Source organism: Rhinoraja longicauda, chromosome 33, assembly GCF_053455715.1.
Source record: "Rhinoraja longicauda isolate Sanriku21f chromosome 33, sRhiLon1.1, whole genome shotgun sequence".
In the NCBI taxonomy this organism is placed as follows: domain Eukaryota; kingdom Metazoa; phylum Chordata; class Chondrichthyes; order Rajiformes; family Arhynchobatidae; genus Rhinoraja; species Rhinoraja longicauda.
The window spans coordinates 6,918,692-6,944,259 of NC_135985.1; the positions used below are offsets into that span (position 1 = coordinate 6,918,692).

General features: G+C 45.4%; 2 protein-coding genes across 5 annotated transcripts in view; both read left to right on the forward strand.

Annotated features, from left to right (window-relative positions):
• The first annotated feature begins 2,079 nt into the window (after nucleotides 1-2,079).
• arpp19a (cAMP-regulated phosphoprotein 19a) lies at nucleotides 2,080-11,818 on the forward strand. 4 transcript variants are annotated; one of them, XM_078427196.1, is made up of 4 exons: nucleotides 2,128-2,168; nucleotides 2,878-2,995; nucleotides 6,924-7,046; nucleotides 10,889-11,818. In XM_078427196.1, exons 3-4 carry the CDS (start codon nucleotides 6,927-6,929, stop codon nucleotides 11,057-11,059), a joined length of 291 nt encoding a protein of 96 aa, XP_078283322.1. In that variant the 5' UTR covers nucleotides 2,128-2,168; nucleotides 2,878-2,995; nucleotides 6,924-6,926; the 3' UTR covers nucleotides 11,060-11,818. The 4 variants fall into 4 exon arrangements, with proteins under 4 accessions (XP_078283321.1, XP_078283322.1, XP_078283320.1 ...); XM_078427195.1 differs by lacking the exon at nucleotides 2,878-2,995 and having other exon boundaries at nucleotides 2,080-2,168; XM_078427194.1 differs by lacking the exons at nucleotides 2,128-2,168; nucleotides 2,878-2,995 and adding an exon at nucleotides 3,169-3,280.
• Nucleotides 11,819-22,698: 10,880 nt separating this feature from the next.
• myo5aa (myosin VAa) overlaps nucleotides 22,699-25,568 on the forward strand; it is a 169,314-nt gene continuing 166,444 nt past the window's right edge. The window contains exon 1 of the mRNA XM_078427407.1: nucleotides 22,699-22,806. Within this exon, the coding sequence (XP_078283533.1) occupies nucleotides 22,780-22,806 (27 nt within the window). The 5' untranslated portion in view covers nucleotides 22,699-22,779. The remainder of the gene's footprint in view (nucleotides 22,807-25,568) is intronic.

Sequence of the window (25,568 nt, forward strand, 5' to 3'; positions counted from 1 at the left end):
GTAAATCTTCGTTGTACCCTTTCCAGCTTGACATCTTTCCTATAACATGGTGCCCAGGACTGAACACAATAAGCACAAATTTGCAAGGTTTGGATCCCAGGTTTTTGCCATTTCTATTTGGGATTTCCATTTGACATCATTATAGTCTGAAGAAGGGTCTCGACCCGGAACGTCGCCCATTCCTTCTCTCCAGAGATGCTGCCTGTCCTGCTGAATTACTCCAGCAGTTTGTGTCTATGGTGTAAACCAGCATCTGCAGTTTCTTCCTACACATTCCTAAACAATTTAGTTTATTGTCACGTGTACTGAGGTATAGTGAAAAGCTTTTGTTGCATGCTGACCAGTCAGCGAAAAGACAATACATGATTACAATCGAGCCATCCAGTGACACAACATAGATGCAAGCATCTGCAAATGTTGGAATCTTGAGCAAAACACAAAGTGCTAGAGGAACTTAGTGCATCAGGCAGCATCTGTAGAGCAAATGGGCAGGTGATGTTTTGGGTCAGGAACCTTCTTTAGACTCATGAAGTAGGGGGGAGATAACTGGAAAAGAGCGGCTGGGGTTGGGCAAAGCCTAGCAACAGATAGGTTGAAGGGCGAGATGGGTGGAGTAAGTGGCAAAGACTAGAGGTGAAAAGGAGACAAAAGAGTATCCGATAAAGAGAGAAGAGGAGGAGTGAAATGTAAACATAGGAACATAGAAAATAGGTGCAGGAGTAGGCCATTCGGCCCTTTGAGCCTGCACCGCCATTCAATATGATCATCCAGCTCAGTAACCTGTACCTGCCTTCTCTCCATACCCCCTGATCCCTTTAGCCACAAGGGCCACATCTAACTCCCTCTTAAATATAGCCAATGAACTGGCCTCAACTACCTTCTGTGGCAGAGAATTCCACAGACTCACCACTTTGTGTGAAGAAATGTTTTCTCATCTCGGTCCTAAAAGACTTCCCCCTTATCCTTAAGCTGTGACCCCTGGTTCTGGACTCCCCCAACATCGGGAACAATCTTCCCGCATAAGATCCCCTTCTAAATTCCAGCGAGTATAAGCCTAGTTTATCCAGTTTTTCTTCATATGAAAGTCCTGCCATCCCAGGGATCAATCTGGTGAACCTTCTCTGTACTCCCTCTAAGGCTAGAATGTCTTTCCTCAGATTAGGAGACCGAAAGTTGGAGGGAGAAATATAGGTGGAACACTGCTTCCTAATAGTAAATTATATAAATCACATTGCATCTGGCACAGTTGTGGTTTATTAAACCAATTGTGGTCCATAGTGCAGAGATAGTAGTGTTTATTTTGGTCACCTTGTGTCCTCTCTCCCATTCACCCTCTCATGTCCTTATGCAATTTCCAGATGGGAAAATCACTAAAATGATCAGCTCTCTGCTGATACTAATCCCAAGGCCACTGATGCAATCAGATTTCAGTGTGCAATCCTGATAATGCGCAGGCTGCCTGAACATCTATTTATCTCAATGTCAAATTCTGCCCTATAATCGTGTCCTGTGAAATGGCTTGGCTTTTTTCACAATGTTAAAAGGCCTGATAGATACATGTAAATAAAAGGAGTATTACGACAAAGGTAGTATTGAAAATAATGTAATTTTATGGTTTTTGGTAGAGAGTATACTGACTGCTTGCATCACGGCCAGGTGTAGAATGCCTAGGAACAATGGAGACGGCAGAACGTGGTAGACAATGCCCTGGTCTGTCACAGGTACTGACCTCCCCACCATCAAATGGATCTACAAGAGGCACTGCCTCAAAAAAGCAGCCAATATCATCCAAAGGCCCACACCATCCTGGCTATGCTCTCATCTCGCTGCCGCCATCAGGAAGAAGGTACGGGAGCTGGAAAACCATGACCGCCAGGTTCAAGAACATCATCTGCCCAGCAACCACCAGGCTCTTGAACTCTGCACAACACTAACTTCAGCAACGATGATCATCTGTGGACTGTGTCTTGGTTACGTGCAGACTTGGGTTTTTGTACTCTTATGGTCATCCAGTAATAGTTATTAATTTATGAAATCATTGATTATAATGTATGTTCTGTGTGTATTCATTTACAGGTTCTTCAGAATTTCATTGTCCTGTTGTCTGTAGATGTGACATTTAAACGCTCGAGTCTTGAAGCAGAAAGGCAGCCGTGACCTAGTTGCAGGTTTGAGGAGCTAAATGACTGAATGTCATTGAACTGAATTGTTAATTATGTTTCTCCCTTCCCCTTTTTCCCTTCTCTCTCACCCCTTGTCTGGTGTTATTGATGACAGGCAGTGGCTGCAGCTTTTTCTCCTGTCTTCCCCACCGTCTGATTTTATTTCAGACATGCAGCAGCTGCAGGTTTTTCCCCCTTTCTCTCTGCCCCATTGTCTGATTTCATTTCAGTTGTGCAGCAGCTGCAGGTTTTTCCTCCCCCCCCCCCACCCCCCCATTGTCTCAGTTTATTTCAGACGAGGTTAGCAACTGCAGCTTTTACCTTTCTTTCTCTCTCTCTCTTTCTCTCTCTCCCACTGTCTGATTTTATTTCAGACGTGCTGCATTTCCCCCCCCCTTCTTTCCCCACCCCACAGTCTTGATTTTATTTCGGACGCACTGCATCTTTTTTTCCCCATTCTCTTCCCACCCCCCTGTCGGATTTTATCTCAGACGGGCAGCAACTGCAGCTTTTTCTCCTCTCTCCCACACTGCCTGATTTTATCTTACACGTGCAGCTTTTTCCCCTCTTCTTTCCTCCGCTGTCTTATTTTTTTAAATCTCAGACGTGCAGCATCTGCAGCTTTTCCCCCACTTCTCTCCTGCACTGTCTTGTTTAATCTCAGAGGAGCTACAGCTATTTCTCCTCTCTCCAACATTGTCTGATTTTATCTCAGACGGCCAGCATCTGCAGCTGTTGCTCGTTCTCCACGTGACTGCGTTGCTCCTCCGCAACGGGAGAGGGCGCTTCCAACGTCCAGTGGACTACATCTCCCAGAATCCCATTCGGAACAGGTCAACGATCAAACAATTATGAAGTTAATCGATTTAAAAAAATATTTATATATATATATAATATATATAAAATACGCCGCGGTTTAAAAGTGGAGGGGAGCGCGTATGAAATTTCAATCTGTTTTCCGGGGGGGGGGGGGGGGGGGGGAAGAGGATGGAAAGGTTGTGAAGGGTCCAGAACACGGTGACGTAATGAATGGGCGCGCGTGCGCGGTGGGACGGCGGTGCGGAGGGATACGCGCGGGCACGGAGGCGAGCGCGGCCATGGCGGAGCAACACGCGGCGGTGAGCAGGCGGGGGGACGCGGCGGCGGCGGCTCGAGAGCGGCAGGTGCGGGGGGGGAGAGAGAGCGGGGATGAGGGAGAGGGGACGGGGGAGGTGAGGGGATGGGGCAGTGGAGGCTGGGGGTGGGGGATAGGGCTGGTGGGGGATGGGGGGGGGGGGAGAGAGGCCGACATTGAGGCTGGAGGTGAGGAGGTACAGGGAGGGAGGACAGTGGGGGGGGGGGGGGGGGAAGAGGCCGACATTGAGGCCGGAGGTGAGGAGGTACAGGGAGGGAGGACAGTGGGGGGGGGGGGGGGAGAGGCCGACATTGAGGCCGGAGGTGAGGAGGTACAGGGAGGGAGGACAGTGGGGGGGGGGGGGGGGGAGCAGGTGATGTGACTGGGGGTGAGAGGATGGGGAAGGTGGTGGCAGGGAGAGCTGGGGAGGGGAAGAGGTGAGGGATGAGGATGGGGAGAGAGGCCATTGAGGCTGGAAGGGGAAGAGGCTGGGGAGAGGAGTGGCAGGGAGAGCTGGGGAGGGGAAGAGGTGGGGGGGTGAGGGATGAGGATGGGGAGAGAGGCCATTGAGGCTGGGGGAGAGGGGTGGCAGGTGGGGGGGGGGGGGTAGTGAGAGAGGGAGGTCAGGAGAGGGGATGGTAGTGGAGAGAGGCAGTGTGGGGAGGGATAGGGTATGGGGATGAAGAGGGAATTGGGAGGGAGATGTGGAGGGTAGGGAGGGTGGAACAGATGGCATTGGAGGGGAGGGAAAGAGGTGGGGTTGAAGGATTAGTGGAGGGAGGGGAGATGTGTGGGGGGGGGGTTGCTGAGGAGGGAGAACGAGGTCTTTTGAATATTTGACGATTATATTATGTGGGAGGTTACAATGTATAAGTTTGTTGTCCTTTTTGCATTCTAAGTGATTGCCTTTCAGTTGTGCTGCAATATTAATCTTTAAACCTTGAGCATCCTCTAATGTCTTGACATGCGTTTATGCAGTAATCACAAAGAATGTTTTAATGCCTGTTCAAACAGGTTCTCCCACAGAACACCTCAGTGGTATCTGTTCCCTTGCTTCAAAATGTGCACGTCTTGTATTTTGGCAAGAGTAAGAGTGAATATAACTTGTTCCCATTTCATCTTGTGCCCAGCTCGTTCATCAGCCAATCTCTATGTAGATCCCATGGTTGCACAATGAACTGCAGATGCTGATCAGAACATCGTGCTGGAGGAACTCAGCAGGTCAGGAAGCATCTGTGGAGGGAATGGACTGATGACATTTCGGGTTTGGGCCTTGATGATGTCAGTCTGTCCATTCCCTCCACAGATCTTGCTTGACCTGAATTCTTGGATCTCGACCCAAAACATCACTCATTCCTTTTCTCCAGAGAAGCTGTGCTACTCTGTCCCGCTGAGTTACTCCAGCATCTGCAACTCCTTCCGACACACACAAGTTCTTTCAGCACTTTGTTTTCTGCTCCAGATCCTATGGTTCCTATTTTGTTCCCTTGCTCCCCCCCCCAACTCCATCAAAACGATAACAGGCAGCCTTGGAAGCCTATTCTCCCTAGTCAAACCGCATGTCAAAAACCTTGGCGTGATATTTGACTCTGCATTAACGTTTGACAAGCAAGTCAACGCTGTGGTAAAAGCCAGCTTCTTCCAGCTTCGTATCGTAGCTAAATTCAAACCATTCCTCCAATTTGACGACATTGAAAAAAATCATTCACGCATTCATTTCCTCCCGCCTAGACTACTGCAACTCCCTATACAGTGGGATCAGCCAATCATTCCTATCCCACCTGCAATTGGTCCAAAACGCCGCAGCGAGACTCCTGACGGGTACCCGTAAAAGGGACCACATCACCCCGATGCTGGCCTCTCTCCACTGGCTCCCAGTATGGTACAGAATTAACTTCAAGCTCCTCCTATTCACATACAAAGCCCTAAACGGGCTCTCCCCCCCCCCCCCCATATCAAAAATCTTCTAACCCACCACTCTATCTCCAGGTCCCTCAAGTCGGCCGACTTGGGGCTACTCACTATCCCGCGGTCTAGGCTTAAGCTCAGGGGTGACCGCGCTTTTGCGGTTGCAGCTCCTAGACTGTGGAACAGCATCCCTCTCCCCATCCGAACTGCCCCCTCCATCGACTCCTTTAAGTCCAGGCTCAAAACCTATTTCTACTCCCTAGCGTTTGAGGCCCTCTGAGGGGGTGCTGTGAACTGTTTATGTATGTGCTGTTATGTTTGTGTGCCATTGTATGTTTGTTTCTTAGTACCTGAACTGATGTGCAGCACTTTGGTCATCATGGGTTGTTTTTAAATGTGCTATACAAATAAAATTGACTTGACTTGATTAACATATCCATTGCCATAGAAGGCTGTGGAGGCCAAGTCAATGGATATTTTTAAGGCAGAAATTGACAGATTCTTGATTTGTAAAGGTGTCAGGGGTTATGAGGCGAAGGCAGGAGAATGGGGTTGAGAGGGATAGTTAGTTTAGCCATGATTGAATGGTGCAGTAGACTTGATGGGCCAAATGGCCTAATTCTGCTCCTAGAATTTATGAACCAATGTTTTCTTGAATGCCTTTTCGAAATCCATGATCCAACTGTACGTCCATCAGTTAGCTTCTGCACCTTCAAAAAAGAATATCAGTTGAACACACTTTTCCTTTTATAAATTTAAGCTATTCTTTTTGTTACTCCATGTTTTCCAAGTGCCAATTGATTTTGTTCTATATTGTTAGAAATATAATGGAAGCTTTCCAGAGCAGATTACATGAGCCCAAATATTTAACTTGCACTTGAATTATTTACATGCCAAATCACCAAATTTATTTGTATCACGTTGCTTGATGCAATCTTCCTGCCCCCACCCCCTCTCCCCATGGCATTTTATTCTGTACTTTTGATTTGAATCATAAATGTGATGTGGCCTCAGCATCTTTGTTTTTCTTCTTTATGGTAATATTTGTTTTGTAACTTCATCTTAAACATTTGTTTGAGCATTCTTGAAGAACAGGTTGCAAAATCATTTCAAGATGGCCTATTCACTTTTGTCTTCATTTTGGATTTTTAATTAAATTTAAACCTTTTATTCTGGATTATGTTGGGACTACCGTTCAATTAATTGTTCTTAATTTGTGAACATCACAAACTGTTAGTTTGTTCTGCGACCAGCAAGAATGGTATGCAAGTTCTGTGTATTTAAAAATGATATTTTAATCTTGTGCAACACGGCTCCAACATTACCAGAGCTGCCATTCGGTCTTGAGACATACTGAGTAAGACAAGCTATCTGTTTGCATCCAAGTCCTCTGTGTAGTTTACTATATTAAACACAAGGGACTGCAGATGCTGGTTTACAAAAATGACAGTGCTGAAGTAACAGCGGGCCAGGCAGCACCTGGAGCAACTAAACCTGCTGAGTTATGCCAGCACTTTGTGTCTTTAGTTTTCAATGGACTTCAACTAGTGGGGAGGAAGAGATTGGTTTCCTAAAGGTTACCAAGAAACATGAACTCCAATCCCTAAAACTAAAATCTGGTTGGCAGGAAGGCGTACGGGTAATTTGGGTTGAAAAGATGCTGGGAATTCCAGAGCTACCATTGTGTGCTTGACTGATCAATGGCCTGGCTGAGTTTCCTTCACCGATTTGTTTTCCAGGAAATGGAGGACACAGTAATCAGTCCTGAAAAGGCCGAGGAAGCCAAGTTGAAGTTAAAATATCCAAAGTTGGGACAGAAACCTGGTGGATCAGAATTTCTGAGGAAGCGACTACAGAAAGATGTAAGTATTTATAGGAAGAACTTTTACTTATCAGCTAACCCTCTGGATTCTCTTTGGATGTTTTCTTAATCTGGTTTTGTAGATTCATATTTATAAGCTTTGAGAACGTTTTTATCCTCAATTGAATATAGATTATTTTTAAAGCCATTCAGTTGTTGACTAGATAGCGGACATCTAAAAGTGGGAATTTGAATCTGTTCAGGAAGAATTAACTATGGCATCTTAGTACCAGGCTTCAAAGATGAACGCAATGAAGAAGTATTTTGTTTTCCTTCCACAACTTGGAATGAAATTTTTCTTGCCCGATCAATGATTATCCTGTCTTTTTCTGGTTTTCTTTGGAATCTGTGGCAAAATGACAGGCTTTTATGTGCCCTATTTACAATCTTGTTCAGTGTTAAACTCCTCTGCGCCCACTTTCATTTCAATCTCAGAATTGTTCAGTTATTCCTTCACAACACTAAAAATTGCCTGCTTCATCTTCTGATTTTATTTTCCCCTCATCTTATCTTCTAACCTATATAAGGTTTTTGAAAATTGAAAGGCTTTTAATTTTCTTCCCTTAGCTCCTCTGAGACAATTTAATTTTGGTATGTTTTGATATTTGTCACTGAAAAGCCTCCTGCTATAAATATAATGATATGCTCTCTTAAATGCTTTTTAATTTATGAATTTTGCTGTCGTTTCTTTTCTCATGGGCCTTCTTGCTGAATGAACTGAAAATTTACCCTTCCATCTCCAGTACAGTCACATGGACTCTGCATGTGTTCGATTCTCCCCCGCATTTCATCTTTACCAACCTTTTTCGCACTGCTCTTTGTAAATGAATCATTTCCCTAGTCCTTGATTTTTTTCCTTTTTGTTTATCTGATCATCAGTAGTAAAATAATGAACAAAAAATAATGGTGAACATTTACACTTATTTTTCTCCCACAACCAAAAACGTTCATGACCCAATGGGAATGAATAATTAAAATTACTTCTAATTGTGCTAAAGTGCATTTTAAAAAAATGTTAGCTTCTTTTACATTGTTCAGTCTATAATAGTGCATCTGATCTTTTGCAATTGCTCAGATTAATCCAGGGAGGCTCAATTTAGGTCACAAGTTGTATGTTTTGATGATAATCACCAGAGAGAAGCAGTGACTTTGATAATACAACTTCAGTTCTGTTATTTCCTCTTGGCCTAAATGAATGACTACATTTTTTTAAATAGTCTTTAGTTGTGGATAAATGTAAGTGACGACATTGGATAGATAGTACCTTTTACCCAGTTAGAAAATGTCAAAAACTAGAGATCATATCTTTAAGGTGAAAGGGGCAATTTTTTTTAGTGGGTGGAGGGTGTCTGCAACGCACTGCCAGGGTGGTGGCAGAGGCAGACAGGTATGATAGTGGCATTTAAGAGACTTTAAGAGATGCAGGGAATACAGATCACATCCCTTGTGATCTGTATCCCTTTAGTTAAGTTGGGATCATGTACAGCATGGGCATCTTGAGACGAAGGACTTGTTCCTATACTATACATTTGTTGTCAGAGAGCCATACAACGTGGAAACAGGCCCTTCGGTCCAACTTCCCCACACTGGCCAACATGTCCCAGCTACACTCGTCCCACCTGCCCGGGTTTGGCTCATGTCCCTCCAAACCTGTCGTATCCATGTACCTGTCTAACTGTTTCTTAAATGTTGGGATAGTCCCTGCCTCAACTACCTTCCCTGGCAACCTGTTCCATGCACCAACCACCATTTGTGTGAAAAAGTTACCCCTCAGATTCGTATTAAATCTTTGCCCCTTCACCTTAAACCTATGTCCTCTGGTCCTTGATTCACCTACTCTGGGCAAGGGACTCTGTGCATCTATCCGATCGATTCCTCATGATTTTGTACACCTCTATAGGATCACCCTTGATCCTCCTGTGCTTCAAGGAATAGAGTCCCAGCCTACTCAACCTTTCCGTAGAGCTCAGACCCTCTAGTCCTGACAACATCCTCGTAAATCTTCTTTGCACCCTTTCCAGCTTGACAACATCTTTCTGCTGCCCAGAACTGAACACAATACTCTAAATGCGACCTCACCAACGTCTTATACAACTGCAACATGACCTCCCAACTTCTATACTCAATACTCTTGACTGATGAAGGCTAATATAAAATAATAATGCATTTTAGTCTTCATTTAATTATTATTGATTAATTTGGACCAATGTGTTCAGACCAATTTCTCTGTTCTAACCCTACAAATTATTTTCTACAAATCAAGCTCTGCAAATCAGTCTGAAGAAGGATCTTAACCCAAAATGTCACGTATCCATGTTCTCCAGAGATGCTGCCTGACTTGTATTAACCAGCATCTGCAGTTCTTTGTTTTTGCTTCTAAATTATTTTCCCTCCATTGTCGATCCATTTCCCTCTGGAAAAATCCTGATTTGCCATTTTTCACACCCTGACTTTCAGTAAATTTACTCTCCCACCCCTCTCGCTTGTTCTTTCACTCATTAGGTTCCCGATGGGCAAGCGATTGGAGCCATGAATCTGTAATTGCTATCAAATCTCTCAACCTTTGCTCAGGGGAGAAATTCCACAAATACAACTGGAAAAAACCCCGAAAATGCTGGAAACACTCGGGTCAGGTAGTGTTTGAGGAAAGAAAAAGCAGTTAACCTTTCACACTTGGACCCTTCATCAGAACTGGGATAGAGAGAGAAAACAAGTTAGTTAAACTAACTCCCATTCCTGAACCATTAACAGTCTCTCTTTCCACGGACGCTGCCTGATCTGCTGTGAGTTTACAGCATTTCCTGTTTTTATTTTAGAGATCCATAGTTTAAGATTTTTATTTTTCTTGTAGCTGAAATCCTCATTCATAGAACCACTCCAGTAAATATCTTATGCATCCTCTCATTAACATCACGTCCTTAAACTGTGACGCAGTACATTTCTGTATCATTCCCTTTGCTCTACCTACTTATTACTTCAGTTTGCATTCATTGTATTTCTGTACCATATTATCTGATATCATTGGACAGCACGCAAAACAAAGCTTTTCACTCTGCCTCGGTACATGTTATAATAATAAACCTAACCCTACTCCATTTGTGGCCTAATCAGTATTTTCATATTTAAAAAATCAAACAGAACCATCCTGCTTTTGCCTCTGGCAAAAGGTTCCAGGATCTCCAATGTTTTACTAATCTCATTCATGAAATTACATGGATTTATTCATGTAAACTCAGATCTTTCTGTTCCCGAATATCCCTCATATTCTTCAGAACCAGCTCAGTATGCCAACTTGGTCAGCATGGTCAAAGTGGGCCGAAGGGTCTGTTTCAGTGCTGTAGAACTCTATGACTCTATAAACGTGTCCTTAATCTATCTTGTCTCTCCTTGTTTTTTATTAACCAGTACGTTTGTAATTTATACTAATATTGAGCAGGGTAATTGCAGTTTGAAAAAATCAGAGGCCAAATTTGTAATAATGAATTAAGTCAATAGTGAATGGGCGGCACAGTGGAAGAGCTGCTGCCCTACAGCGTCTGAGACCCGGGTTCGATCCTGACTATGGATGTTGCCCGTGTGAAGTTTGTACGTTCCCTGTGACCACGTGGGTTTTCGCCGGGTGCTCTGGTTTCCTCCCACATTTCAAAGAGGTACAGGTTTGTAGGTTAATTGGCATCTGTAATTGAACATTGTCCCTAGTGTGTGGGATAGAACTAGTGTGCGGGGTGATCACTGGTCGGCGCAGACTCGGTGGGCCGAAGGGCCTGTCTCTACGCTGTATCTTTAAAGTCTAAAGTTTTGAAATGAAATCATTGTTTACTGAGAACTGTTTTTGCATTGCAGCCCAAGTACTTTGACTCAGGAGATTACAATATGGCTAAAGCCAAAATCAAGAACAAGCAGCTGTCGGCCAGTGGAACAGACAAGAACCAAGTGACGGGAGAGCACATTCCCACTCCGCAAGACCTGCCTCAGAGGAAGCCTTCACTTGTCGCTAGCAAACTGGCTGTCTGATAACCTCGTGAAGAATGCATAAAACCTGTCATTCCTCTTTCTCGCTAATAATTCCTGTGTTTTAGCTTTTTTTCTTGTACCATTACATCAACATGTCTGACAGCTTGGCAGATAAACTACAGCACTTTGTTGCTGCTGCAAGAAAGATTAGTAAACACAGAACAACGAGATCTCATAAACTAAAATCCATGCACCGATGGCAAAGGCATTGATGTTATAAGTAGGTAGTAGTGGACTACAGTACTGAGGCACAATGTAACTTCATGTAGAAGCAGTCCTGAGAAGTATTGACATTAAGTATTTTACCTTTTTATTGTTCATTAGTGCTACTGTACAATTCTAGATTGAATTAGGTAAGTCTGATTTTGTTTGCCCTTTCCTGTGTCATTGTTTATTCCACATCCCAATGTTGCAAGTGGCAGTCCATGTGGATGTGAACACAAAATTGCATAGAACATGTTTGAAAAACCACGAATCTGGCCCAGTTTTCAATGAACCTTCAGAAATGTTAAACCAATTTAAATGTTCATTAATTGGACAATATTTGTCCACACTGCTATGCCCCTCCTCGATATATTTCAGTCTCCCTCTACTTGTGCCTCTTGTAGTTCTGAACGGTATTCCTGAAAGATTGGTAGATTAGGGCAAATATATATTCAAGGTGATTGAAATGTGCATGAGCATAAACTGTGCAGTCACTTTGTGCCATTTTTTTGTAAATAAAATAGTTTTGCACTATGTGCTGTTGCTGCATTTAAATACCGGGGAGTTGTGTGCAATTAGTTTGCTGCAAATCTTGAGTATGGGGAATCAGTTGGTGTTCTCTGCACTTAGGTTTCAGTACTTTATAACAGGATGATATAAACCCTCCAGGTATCATTGGGATGGATCAGATCGAACCTAATTAATTGAAGAGTAGAAGTTACAGTGAAACTGAATATTCTTCCAAAGAAACACATTTCCAAACACTTCAAATTATCATTTGGATTCATTTGCGTGCTACATTTAGTGTCTAGCTTGATGCTTTTGATGGGTTGTGCTAGCATTTAACTTATAATTCTCTGCAATTATAGCCAATTGGCTTGTTACCATATGCATTTGCAGCCAATCCAGATAGTGAACAAGTTTGATAGAAGTATATAACATTGAGGCATCGATAGGTAGACAGACGGAACCTTGCTCCCAGGGTGGAAATGTCTAAGACTGGAGGACATAGATTTAAGGTGAGAGGGACAAAGTTTAAAGGTGATGCCCGGGGCAAGTATTTTGCCCCAGGCATCTCTCACAGTGGAGAGTGCGTGGAACGCACTGCCAGGAATGGTGGTGGAGGCAGATACAATGGTGGCCTTAAATACTTTTAGATGGGCACATGGATATGAATCACGTGCAGGCAGAGGAGATTGATTTAACCTGGCATCATGTTCAGCACAGATTTTGTTGGTTAAAGGCATTGTTCCCATGCTATTGTGCTCTATGTTCTATCTGAATAATTTCCATCAAGCGACTATCCTTCAGGCTAAAGAAGGGTCCCAACCCGGAATATCACCTATCCATGTCCTCCAGAGATGCTGCGTGACCCACTGAGTTACTCCAACACTTTTAATTTTGTGAACTGGCATCTGCAGTTCCTTGTGTACCAATCGAGGGCAAAGAATATTAACAATTTGCTCACTGATAAATTTCATGATAACCAACTGGCTGATTCTGAGTGTAGGTTGGGTGTAATTTGCTGCAATGATGCTCAAAACATGAATGCCAGCAAACTCGATTTAGTTTAATATCAACCGTGCCTGCCTTAAATATTGTATTAAATGATACATCTTCAAAGAAAAGTGTTATTCTTCTGAATAGAACTCTGGTGCTTTTCAACATGGAGCCCTCCATCACAAGTGCAATGCAACCTGCATACTGCTTCCTTCAAGACGGAGAGGGGAAGAAAGGCTTCTAATATTTAGACTAATGACTCCAAATGCTGTAAGAGATGCCATCGGCTTGTGTTTTGCTCTGTCATGGATAATTCAATCCTAAAATAGTATGTGGAAGGTAGGTGATTTTGAAATATTAAATGCCTGTGTAGAATATACCATGTTTATAGCTTGCTCTTTGAGAAAATGTTTTAGACTTTAGAGATACAGCAATGAAACAGGCCCTTCGGCCCACCGAATCTGTGCCAACCATCGATCACCCCGTACACTAACATTATCTTCCACACTAGGGGAAATTTACAATTTACTGAAGTCAATGAACCTAAAACCCTGCGTGTCTTTGGAGTGTGGGAGGAAACTGGAGCACCTGGATAAACCCCATGTGGTCACAGGGAGAACGTACAAGCTCCACACAGACAGCACCTGTAGTCAGGATCGAACACGGGTCTCTAGCGCTGTTAGGCAGCAACTACTACTGCGCCACTCTACATCTTTTAATTTCAATGTTTTTATTCTGACCTCTTATTCCAAAGTTTTCAAGTGCATTTTAAAATTAGTGGGATCTGAACATATTAATAAGAACAAGAATGTGACTCAGCTTTAGAACAGAAACAACGAACAGGAAACCTCTCTATTTTACCGTAGCTTGATACAGCGATGGTAAAATAGATATACAGTCAGATGTCAGACCTCAGTATCTGCGTCAATAATTCTCCCAAGTGTTAAATGTGCAATAATTATCCTTTGAGAGATGTTCCACTTGATTTACTGCTCCAGTTTTGCTAATTAATTTTATCCCTGTCATTTGAATGTCTGGTTTTCAACCACGAGCATGGGTGAATAATTGACAGTTTGCACGTAAAGATTCCCACATGTTTATTTGATGTCTCTGAAGGCATTCCAAACACTCAGTGATAGGAGACAAAAAACTTGCCCTGAAGAATTGAATCTGTACCTCTCCTCACAGATGCTGCTTGATCTGCCCAGTGTTTACAGCACTCCCCGTTTCGAACTGAAATGCTTGACATCCTGTTGAATCATTTAAAACAGTCACTGTTGTAAATTGTGCTTCAACGGACCTCCATTTTCTCTCTGAAAGAAACTATTCTGTCTGAATATTTGTTGCAACTAGTTCCTTGCAACAAAGTAAATCGTAATGAGTCACCCAGAGAAACGCAAGACTGAATGTGTGAAACGGAAATAAGCTAATCCCTTGGATCGTGGAAGGCTGAGGGATGACTTTATCGAGGTGTATACAATCATATGGAGATATATAGGGTGAATGCACAAGAGCCCTTTACCCCAGTGTAGGGGAATCAACTGGATGGCCTATTTTTCAAGTGAGAGTGAAAACATTCAATAAGAACCTGAGGGGAAACCTTAATACAAAGGAGTAAGGAATGAGCTGCCAAGGGAAGTAGTTGAGGCAGGTACAAAAAATGTTTTGAAGACATTTGGACAGGTACATGGATCGGAAAGGTTTAGAGGGATATGAACCAGAGCAGGCAAATGGCATTTTCTTACATGGGGAATCCATGTTGTCACAGACAAGTTGTACCGAAGGGCTGTTTCTGAGTTGTATGACTGACTTCAAGTCTTCCACTCACCAAGGTGAAGCTCATATCTCCTGTTTCAAGCCTACAGTTTTTTACCCATATTTTTATTTTTACTATGTTGGCATAAACGTGACCTTTAATTTTTTTTTAAAAAAAGCCACTTGAAAGTTTAAATAATTTTGTTAATAGTTTGATCTTAGGCAGTTTCCAGTTTCTGGAAAACTCCAGCTAATGAAATGCATGCGTAAATATCAGAAGCAGCACTTTCCATTGCAGCAAATCGACGTGGACCATGAAGGAATAGTTTGTGGTGGATCTATTTCTGCTTTGTTCAACGATCTTAACATTCAGGATGACCCACAAAGAGTCCAGAGATTGTCAATCTAATTCTGGACATCACATTGGCTTTTTATTACCTTATTACCAAGTGTTCCTCCAAGCCATTGGAGTAAATCACATGGAACATCTCTCAAAAGGACAATGGTTGCACATTTAACACTTGGGAGAATTATTGATGCAGATACTGAGGTCTGACATCTGACTAAGCTATATGGAGTTACAGTAAAATAGGGGCCTTTCCTGTTCCTTTTTGCTGTTCTGAAGCTAAGAGTTCTTATAACATGGTACGGATGTCAGGGGTTACGGGGAGAAAGCAGGAGAATGGGGTTGAGAGGGAAAGATACATCAGACATGATTGAATGGCGGAGTAGATTTGATGGGCCGAATGCCTTAATTCTGCTCCAAAACTTATGATCATTAAATTTTCCAGTGTCGGGTAGTCTGCATTCTCTCACTCCTTTCTCTCCTAATCCACTCGGGTTTCCTCCTGCCCCCACTTGCTGCCATCTGCCCCATATTTTTCTCTTCCCATATCTGTCTCCACTTGTCACCCACCACCTACTGTCTCCCTCTGCCCCACTTGACTCTCTGCTCATTATCTCCCACCCCCTTCCCCCTTTTATTTGACTGTGCTAATTCTTGCCAGACCCCTGCCTGCCTCACCCCTCCCCCCACCCCATATCATATCATATATATACAGCGCGGAAACAGGCCTTTTCGGCCCACCAAGTCCGCGCCGCCCAGCGATCCCCGTACATTAACACTATCCTACACCCACTAGGGACAATTTTTTACATTTACCCAGCCAATTAACCTACAAACCTGTACGTCTTTGGAGTAATGGTTATCTCCCCTCTACACACAGTCCTGATGCAAGGTCTTCACCTGAATCATCCATGACCCCTTTGTCCCCACAGATGTTGCTCGACCAGCTGAGTTCTTCCATCATTTTCCTTTGTTCAAACTCATCCTGTTGCCTACAACTATGCCACTATCAACACTGCCACAAATGTTTGTGTCATCTGCAAACACACTAACCACGGCTCCTACATTAATATCGTAATCCTCGGTGTATATAACAAACACGTGGATCACGGGCTTCCAATCAACACAACTCTCTGCCATCATCATGTAGTATAAGAAAATAACTGCAGATGCTGGTACAAATCGATTTATTCACAAAATGCTGGAGTAACTCAGCAGGTCAGGCAGCATCTCGGGAGAGAAGGAATGGGTGACGTTTCGGGTCGAGACCCTTCTTCAGACTGATGTCGGGGGTGGGACAAAGGAAGGATATAGGTGGAGACAGGAAGATAGAGGGAGATCTGGGAAGGAGGAGGGGAAGGGAGGGACAGAGGAGCTATCTGAAGTTGGAGAAGTCGACGTTCATACCACCGGGCCGCAAACTGCCCAGGCGAAATATGAGGTGCTGCTCCTCCAATTTCCGGCGGGCCTCACTATGGCACTGGAGGAGGCCCATGACAGAGAGGTCAGACTGGGAATGGGAGGGGGAGTTAAAGTGCTGGGCCACCGGGAGATCAGTTGCGTTAATGCGGACCGAGCGCAGGTGTTCAGCGAAGCGATCGCCGAGCCTGCGCTTGGTTTCGCCGATATAGATAAGTTGACATCTAGAGCAGCGGATGCAATAGATGAGGTTGGAGGAGGTGCAGGTGAACCTCTGTCTCACCTGGAAAGAATGTTTGGGTCCTTTGATGGAGTTGAGGGGGGAGGTAAAGGGACAGGTGTTGCATCTCGTGCGGTTGCAAGGGAAAGTGCCCGGGGTTAGGGTGGTTTGGGTAGGAAGGGACGAGTGGACCAGGGAGTTGTGGAGGGAACGGTCTCTGCGGAACGCAGAGAGGGGAGGGGATGGGAAGATATGGCCAGTGGTGGGGTCCTGTTGTAGGTGACGGAAATGTTGGTGGATAATATGTTGGATCCGCTGGCTGGTGGGGTGGAAGGTGAGAACGAGGGGGATCCTGTCCTTGTTGCGAGTGTGGGGATGGGGAGCAAGAGCGGAGCTGCGGGATGTAGAAGAGACCCTAGTGAGAGCCTCATCTATAATGGAGGAGGGGAAGCCCCGTTTTCTGAAAAACGAGGACATCTCGGAAGCCCTAGTGTGAAACACCTCATCCCGGGCGCAGATGCGGCGTAGACGGAGGAATTGGGAGTAGGGGATAGACTTTTTGCAGGGGACCGGGTGGGAAGAAGTGTAGTCCAGATAGCTGTGCGAGTCGGTGGGCTTGTAATAAATGTCCGTCACTAGTTTTTCTCCTGTGATGGAGATGGTGAGGTCCAGAAACGGGAGGGAGATGTCAGAGATAGTCCAGGTATATTTAAGGGCAGGATGGAAATTGGAGGTGAAGTGTATAAAGTCAGTGAGTTCTGCATGGGTGTAAGAGGTAGCACCAATGCAGTCGTCAATGTAGCGGAGGTAGAGTTCGGGGATGGGGCCAGTGTACGTCTGGAACAGGGATTGTTCGACGTACCCAACAAAGAGGCAGGCGTAGCTAGGGCCCATGCGAGTGCCCATAGCCACGCCTCTGGTTTGGAGGAAGTGGGAGGAGTCAAAGGAGAAGTTGTTGAGGGTAAGAACCAGCTCTGCTAGGCGGAGGAGAGTGTTGGTCGATGGGGATTGGCTGGTTCTACGGTCGAGGAAGAAACGGAGGGCTTCGAGACCATCCTTGTGGGGGATGGAAGTGTAGAGTGACTGGACATCCATGGTGAAAATGAGGGAGTGGGGGCCTGGGAACCGGAAGTTATCCAGGAGATGGAGAGCGTGTGAGGTGTCTTGGACGTAGGTGGGGAGGGATTTGACCAGGGGGGATAGGATAGAGTCGAGGTAGGTAGAGATAAGTTCGGTGGGGCATGAGCAGGCAGAGACAATGGGTCTGCCGGGACAATTGTGTTTGTGGATTTTGGGTAGGAGGTAGAATCGGGCCGTGCGGGGCTGGCGAACTATGAGATTGGAGGCACTGGGGGGTAGTTCGCCGGAGTTGGTGAGGTCGGTGATGGTGCTGGTGATGAAGGTCTGGTGTTTATCGGTGGGGTCATGGTCCAGGGATAGGTAGGAAGAGATGTCTGATAGTTGTCGTCTGGCCTCGGTGCGGTAGAGGTCAGCACGCCAGACTACCACAGCCCCTCCCTTGTCAGCGGGTTTAATTATTAAGTCCGGGTTGTTGCGGAGTGAGTTGAGGGCTGCACGTTCAGGAGGGGAGAGGTTGGAGTTAGTCAGGGGAGTGGAAAATTTGAGGCGGCCGATGTCACGCCGGCAGTTTGAAATAAAAAGTTCTAGTGGGGGTAGTAGGCCATACTGGGGGGTAAAAGTGGAGGGGGTCCGTTGGAGACGGGAGAAGGGGTCATCAGTGATGGGTCGGGACTCCTTGCCATGGAAAAAGGCTCGGAGGCGGAGGCGGCGGAAGAAGAGCTCCACGTCATGCCATCATCTTCTTTTACTAGAAGCCAAATTAAACTCAATTTGCTAATTTACCCTGAAGCCCATGATTAAATTAGACTCCATGTTCGTAAGTGATAGGAGCAGAATTAGGTCATTCAGCCCATCAAGTCTTCTCCACCATTCAATCGTGGCTGATCGATCTCTCCCTCCTAATCCCATTCTCCTGCCAATTTACCCTGAAGCCTATGACCTCTTAACTGTGTGGAGCAGTTTCCTAAACTGGCTTATTCATTATCACCATTGGCACATCACTGCAGTTGCAATTAGTCCAGATTTCAATGATTCAATTATTGTCACGTGCACCTTGGTACAGTGAGATTCTTTGCATACAATTCAGTAAAATCATACAGCAGACCTCACCTAGGCAATACACAAAGAGTCACCACGTTTCTGGTGCCATCAAAGTTACAAAAAAGTTCATCGAACATTCGTCTTGCAACGGCGAACCAGGCCTGGATACGGGTGATGTTTCGGGTCGAAACCCTTCTTTAGACTCATTGTTGGCTGTTGAGGTGATATTGTCAGTTGGTTCAACAATCTAATAGTTGCAGGAAAGTAGCTGTTCCTGAATTAGGCATTGTGTGACTTCAGGCTTCTGTACCTCCTGCCCAACTGTAACAGTGAGGAAACCAGCATCTGCAGTTCCTTGTGCCTACTTTATTATTATTGTCACGTGTACTAAGGTACCGTGAAAAGCTTTGTTTTGCATGCCATCCAATCAAATCAGAAATATCATATATATATATATAAATACAATCAAGCCTCAGTCACAGGGGAACGGCAAGAGTGTTTAATTGTCATATGTACCAAGAACAGAACCATGTCTGCAGAAGGGTCTCAACCCAAAACTTCACCCATTCCTTCTCTCCGGTGATGCTGCCTGCTCCATTGAGTTACTCTAGCATTTTCATAAGGGCTAAGAGAAGAATTAGGCCAGTTGGCCTAATGGCCCCACGTTCTCAGCGTTAAATGGCTTTGGTAAAGATTGTAAATTGTCCCTTGTGTGTAGGATAGTGCTCGTGTACAGGGATCGCTGGTCGGCGTGGACACGTGACTGTTTTTGTGCTGTATCTCTTAAATCATTATTTTTTAAAAATCTGTTAACTTTGCCCCTCTCACCTTAAAGCTATGTCTGCCTATGGAACGTTTCCACTCCGGGGAAAAGGTTCTGTCCATCTACCCTGTGTACAATGGATCAAAGCTTTGCACTGTCACTGAAATTTCATGCAAAGGCAACGTTTATCTGATATTTAAATTTGTCTTGTCAACCCAGTGTGCAAGGTTGCAGGCGGAAGCAATCTGTGCCTCTCCACTTTGACACGGTTGTATTGTAGAGAAAGTGTTTCCTGACTGCATGAGTAATTGCCCATGATTCAGATACAAAGGCTTGACTGAACATGTGTGGGCCTCAATTGTAGGAACATAAATTTGACTTTAGTCAGGAGTAGAAGCCTTTGCAATAATATTGAATCTTCAGGAAAAGTCAGCTGGGCACTGACACAAAACAATTGGGAGACACAAGGAACTGCAGATGGTGGAATCTTGAGCAAAGCACTAAAGGTACACAACGAGTCAGGCAGCATTTATGGAGGGAATGAACAGACAACATTTCACACATCTTCAGATGGAGTTGGTGGGGGGGGGGGGGGTAAAGCTGGGAAAGCTGTGGATGGCAGAAAGCCAGGTAAGTGATAGGTGGATACAGAGATGAGGGGGATTGATTGGCAGATGGGTGGAGTAAGTGACGAAGGCATGGAGTGAAAAGGAAATGAGTGCATGTGCTTAATTGCAAGTGGCAGTAGAATGTTTCAATATAATTACTTTTGTTTCTACTGTGATGAATTAATTTTGCAAAACAATTCAGCAGGTCGGCTAATACCAATATTGATCAATAAAGTGGCAGCGTATTTTGCTATTGATTTGTTCATCTTGCATTTTTTTTTTTAAAAATCCTGCATGTGGGCTTTGTAGAGGATTTAATGTTCATAGCTGGAGGGAAGTAAAACCATTGGCAGGTGAAGATGCTCCCACTCTCTGTTTGGGTTTATGAGATTGGGGGGGGGAGGGGTCATTGACTAGTTCACAATTGATTAAAAACCCATCAGTTCTTGATTAATTTCATTTGGGAAAATCTGGTCAAATCCAAATGAAGCACAATTTTTGTTCCATGTTCTCCCTTATTTCATGTTTCACCAGTTCCATTGTGCTCAAAAGGAATGTATTTTTCTCCAAAGAAAAACAAACTTTAAACAGATCAGAACTTTACCCCAGTCTGTGGATTGTTTCAGGTTGAAGATAGACACAGAATGCTGAAGTAACTGCCGGTTCCGCTGAGTTACTCCAGCATTTTCATAAGGGATAAGAGAAGAATTAGGCCATTCGGCCCATCAAGTCTTTCTTTGCCAATAATGGATTGTTGGTGTCGGCTCTGATTTATTCTGTCCCTATTCATACCTCTAGTTTCCCTCTCCTCTGACTCTCAGTCTGAAAGAAGGGCCTCAACCTGAAACGTCACCCATTCCTTCTCTCCAGAGATGCTGCCTGTCCCACTGAGTTACTCCAGCATTCTGTGTCTATCTTCGGTTTAAACCAACATCTGCAGTTCCTTCCCACACATTGTGTAGGAAACCAGCTTTTATTGTCATGTGCATGGTTGGGGTAAGGTACAGGAACAATGAAAATCTTACTTGCAGAAACATCACGGGTGCATAGACTCAAACACACAGAAAAAACCCAAATTATATGTAAATGAAATACAAGTTGCACATAACATTCTAAAAGAAAGAGGACTATGTAATAAAAAAACCATGACATTAGTGCAAAATATAAATGGAAATGAAAATAGTAGTCCAAGAAGTGGGTTGCAGTATTCCATTTTCAAGATAGGATAGACACAAAATGTCGGAATAAACTCAGCGGAACAGGCAGCATCTCTGGATACGGGTGACGTTTCGGGTCGAAACCCTTCTTCAGACTCATTGTTGGCTGTGAAGGAGGTGAAATTGTTGGTTGGTTTAACAATCTAATGGTTGCAGGAAAGTAGCTGTTCCTGAATTAGGCGGTGTGTGACTTTCAGGCTTCTGTACCTCCTGCCCAACTGTAACAGTGAGGGAAACCAGCATCTGCAGTCCCTTGTGCCTACTTTATTTATTATTGTCAAGCCCATCCTTTCATTCCCCTCTCTCTCCCTCTTCCCTCTCTCTCCCCCCTCCCTATTATTTATATATATAAATACAATCATGTCTCAGTCACAGGGGAACGGCAAGAGTGTTTAATTGTCATATGTACCAAGTACAGAACCATGTCTGCAGAAGGGTCTCAACCCAAAACTTCACCCATCCCTTCAAGTCTTTCTTTGCCAATAATGGATGTTGGTGTCGGCTCTGATTTGTTATGTCCCTATTCATACCTCTAGCTTCCCTCTCCTCTGACTCTCAGTCTGAAAGAAGGGCCTCAACCCAAAACTTCACACCTATTCCTTCTCTCCAGTGATGCTGCCTGTTCCACTGAGTTACTCTAGCATTTTCATAAGGGACAAGAGAAGAATTAGGCCATTCGGCCCATCAAGTCTGATCTATCTTTCCCTCTCAACCCCCATTCTCCTGCTTTCTCACCATAAACCCCTGACACCCTTAGTAATTGAGAATCTAATCTTTGCTTTGAAAAATATCCATTGACTTGGCCTCCACAACCATCTGTGTGCAGACCAGCATCTGCAGTTCCTTCCTGCACGATGAAATTCCTGCTTGCGTTGTTGATTTTTCGGTTGCATGTGGGAATTAGACGCTGTGAACTGTCAATGAGGGACTTGCCTGGGCGCTCCTCACTGCTCCGTGCGGCGGCGCTCTCTCACCGACTCAACACACACACATTCAGCACAGATTTTTTTTTGCACAAACCATCATCTCCAATGCCTGCCTCCCTCGTACCCAGAATGCACAGGCCGGTAGCAGAGTGAGGGGACACAGGTGAGGCTGGTACCCTGGGCTTGTGGAGGTGGAGTGGTGGAGGGAGCCCCGTGTTATTGCACTGCAGCCTTGCAATTACAAGCCCATCCTTTCATTCCCTCTCTCTCCCTCTTTCCCCTCCCTCTCTCTCCCCCCTCCTCTCTCTCTCCCCCTCCTCTCTCTCTCCCCTCCTCTCTCTCTCTCCTCCCTCTCTCTCTCTCTCCCCCCCTCTCCCCCCTCTCTTTCCTCTCTCCCCCTCTCCTTCTCTCTCCCGCTCTCCTCTCTCTCTCCCCCCTCTCTTCCCCTCCTCTCTTCCCCTCCTCTCTCTCCCCCTCCTCTCTCTCTCCCCCTCCTCTCTCTCTCCTCCCTCTCTCTCTCTCTCCCTCCCTCTCTCTCTCTCTTTCTCCTCCCCCCCTCCCCCAGCCCCTCCTTTCCTCTCTACCCTTTGCCAGGTTGACAGGGGGCCGGCGCTGGAGCGGCGGAGACGCAGCGCTTCGGAATGGCAGCATCCGAGCTCTTCACCAAGGTAAGGGAGGGCTTGTTGGAGGAGTCATTGCCCGCGTCCCTGTGCCTTCCCTTGCTCCAGCTCCAATTTCTCTCCCTCCCTCTCTCTCCCTCCCTCTCTCTCTCTGTCTCTCTGTCTGTGTGGGTGGGTGTCTGTGTGGGGGGGGGGGGGTGGTTCATGTACATCTTGGTCACACTGCGGCTCCAGATTCGGAACGGCGGAGTTTGCAGTCACAGAGGCGACAGAGAGAACAATGGTCGCGGGGTCTTCGTCCCCGGCATTGACGTGTGTGTGTGTGTGGGTGTGTGGGTGAGGGGTGGGGGGGCTTGCGTCTTCAATCAGGGTTTGCCGGGTGGATGGAGAAGGGTTGGGGGAGAGAGAGGGAAGGAGAGGGGGGAAAGAGAGAGAGAGAGAGAGAGAGGTGGTAGGAGGGAGAGAGAGGAGAAGTGCTGGGGAAAGAGAGAGAGGAGGGGTGAAGGAGGGAAGGGTGAAGGAGGAAGAGAAAGGGGTGGTGAATTGAGAGAGAAGGGGTGGTGGGGGGGGGGGGGAAGAGAGAGATAAAGGGTGGTGGGAGAGAGAGAGAGAGAAAGGGTGGTGGGAGAGGGAGGGAGAGAGAGAGAGAGAGAGAGAGAGAGAGAGAGAGGTGGGAGAGAGAGAGGTGGGAGAGAGAGAGAAAGGGTGGTGAGAGAGAGAGAGAGAAAGGGTGGTGGGAGAGAGAGAGAGAGTTGTGGGAGGGAGAGAGAGAGAGAGAGAGAGAGAAAGGGTGGTGAGAGAGAGAGAGAGAGAGAGAGAGAAAGGGTGGTGAGAGAGAGAGAGAGAGAGAGAGGGTGGTGGGAGAGAGAGAGAGAAAGGGTGGTGAGAGAGAGAGAGAGAGAGAGTTGTGGGAGGGAGAGAGAGAGAAAGGGTGGTGGGAGAGAGGGATAGTGTACAGAGATGGAGGGAGGGGTGGTGAATTGAGGGAAGGGATAATGGGGAGAGAGAGAGAGAGGGAGGGAGGGAAGGTGATGAATTGAGGTTTAGGAGAGAGCTCCAGCGACAATTTATTGTGCAATGAATGTGCAAGGAGATTTCCCCATTGAATGGAATCACTTTCCCAACGCCCGCCCTCCCCAAGCAAACGCACGGCTGTGTGGTTTGTGAGGTCACACACACACACACACACACACATTGCTGTTAACCTCGCTGGGAAACTCCTCCTCCCCTCTCCTCCCCTCTCCTCCCCTCTCCCCCCTCCCAGTTACCTGGACTTTTTAAACCAATTTTCATGGTGTGGGTGTCCTGCTTTAAATGTGGTCAGAAGGCCTGGAGGAGAGACTTCAGGGCAGAAGGTGATTGGTGACGAACGTTTGCAATTTACATCAGTTTCCCCATATTATTATTAAATACAAAACCCCCCCCTTTCTCACTCTGTGTCACCATCTGGTCTTATTGTTGGACTGTGGGTAATCTTTCATTTCACTGCACATTTATGTGTATGTGAGAAATAAATTGACTATTGACATCTAGGCGTTTAAATCATTATAAGCATTTGGTCATTTTAAATATGTGGGAAAGAACTGCAGATGCTGGTTTAAATCAAAGGCAGACAGAAAATGCTGGAGTAACTCAGGGGGCCAGGCAGCATCTCTGGAGCGAAGGAATGGGTGGCATTTCTGGTCGAGACCCTTCAGACTGTCAGGAGGGGGGGGGGGGGCTGGACAAAGATAGAATGTAGTAGGAGATAGTTGGACTCGTTGGGGAACTGGGAGGGGATAGAGAAGTCTTTTAAATAGTTTGGTCACCCGGATATATAGGAAAGATGCCATTAAGCTGGAAAGGGTGTAGAGAAGAGATTTACAATGATGTGGCCAGGACTTGAGAGCCATAAGGAGAGGTTGAGCAGGCTGGGACTAGATACCTTGGAGCGCAGGAGGATGGGGGCTGATCTTATAGAGATGTATAAAATCATAAGGGGAATAGATGGGGCAAATGCACAGAGCTTTTTTCCCAGGGTAGTGGAATCAAGAACGAGAGGGCATAGGTTTAAGATGAGATGGGAAAGATTTAATAGGAAACTGAGGGACAGCTTTTTCACACAGAGGGTGGAGGGTATATGAATGATCTGCTAGTGGAGGTGGTACAACAACTAAAAATAAACGTTATTTGGACAAGTACAAGGACAGGAAATGTTTAGAGGGATATCGGGCAAACAAAAGCAAATGGGACAAGCTAGGATGGGGCATCTTGATCAGAATGTACTAGTTGGACTGAAGGACCTGTTTCTGTCCTGTCTGACTCTAAACGTCTTCATCTGATTGTTGATCAAATGTTGCATTATTGAAACAAATAAGGCTTTTAAAAGACATTGGAATTAATATATGACCAGGAAAGGTTTGGAGGAATATGGGTTGAATGCAGGCAAACGGGACAAACCTACTTTGCCATCTTGATTGCATAGACAATGTGGGCCGCAGGGCGTGTTTCCGTGCTGTACGGCTCTATGTCTATTATTATCTTGCTCTTTTCCGGATTCGTTTGGTTGTATTTGAAGAAAAAAGAACTAAAAATAGTTTCTGTAAAATGGAATATGCTGGCAGCTCTCTGCAAATCGGGCAGCATCTGTGGAGAGAGAAACAGTTTTGGGAACTGATTTTTCCTTGCGTTCAAGGCATTCAAGAGGTTATTTGATCATGAGAGCAGAATTAGGCCATTCGGACCATCGTGACTACTCAGTCACTCAATCGTGGTTGTTCTATCTTTCCCTCTCAACCCTATTTTCCTGCCTTCGCCCCATAACCCCTGAC

Bases quoted from the DNA above. Each gene is read 5' to 3' on its own strand.
- arpp19a (XM_078427194.1), top strand. From the start codon at position 3,188: ATGAATGGGCGCGCGTGCGCGGTGGGACGGCGGTGCGGAGGGATACGC. The intron at 3,281-6,923 runs GTGAGCAGGCGG...TTTGTTTTCCAG, and splicing joins TGGCGGAGCAACACGCGGCG to GAAATGGAGGACACAGTAAT. The intron at 7,047-10,888 runs GTAAGTATTTAT...TTTGCATTGCAG, and splicing joins GGAAGCGACTACAGAAAGAT to CCCAAGTACTTTGACTCAGG.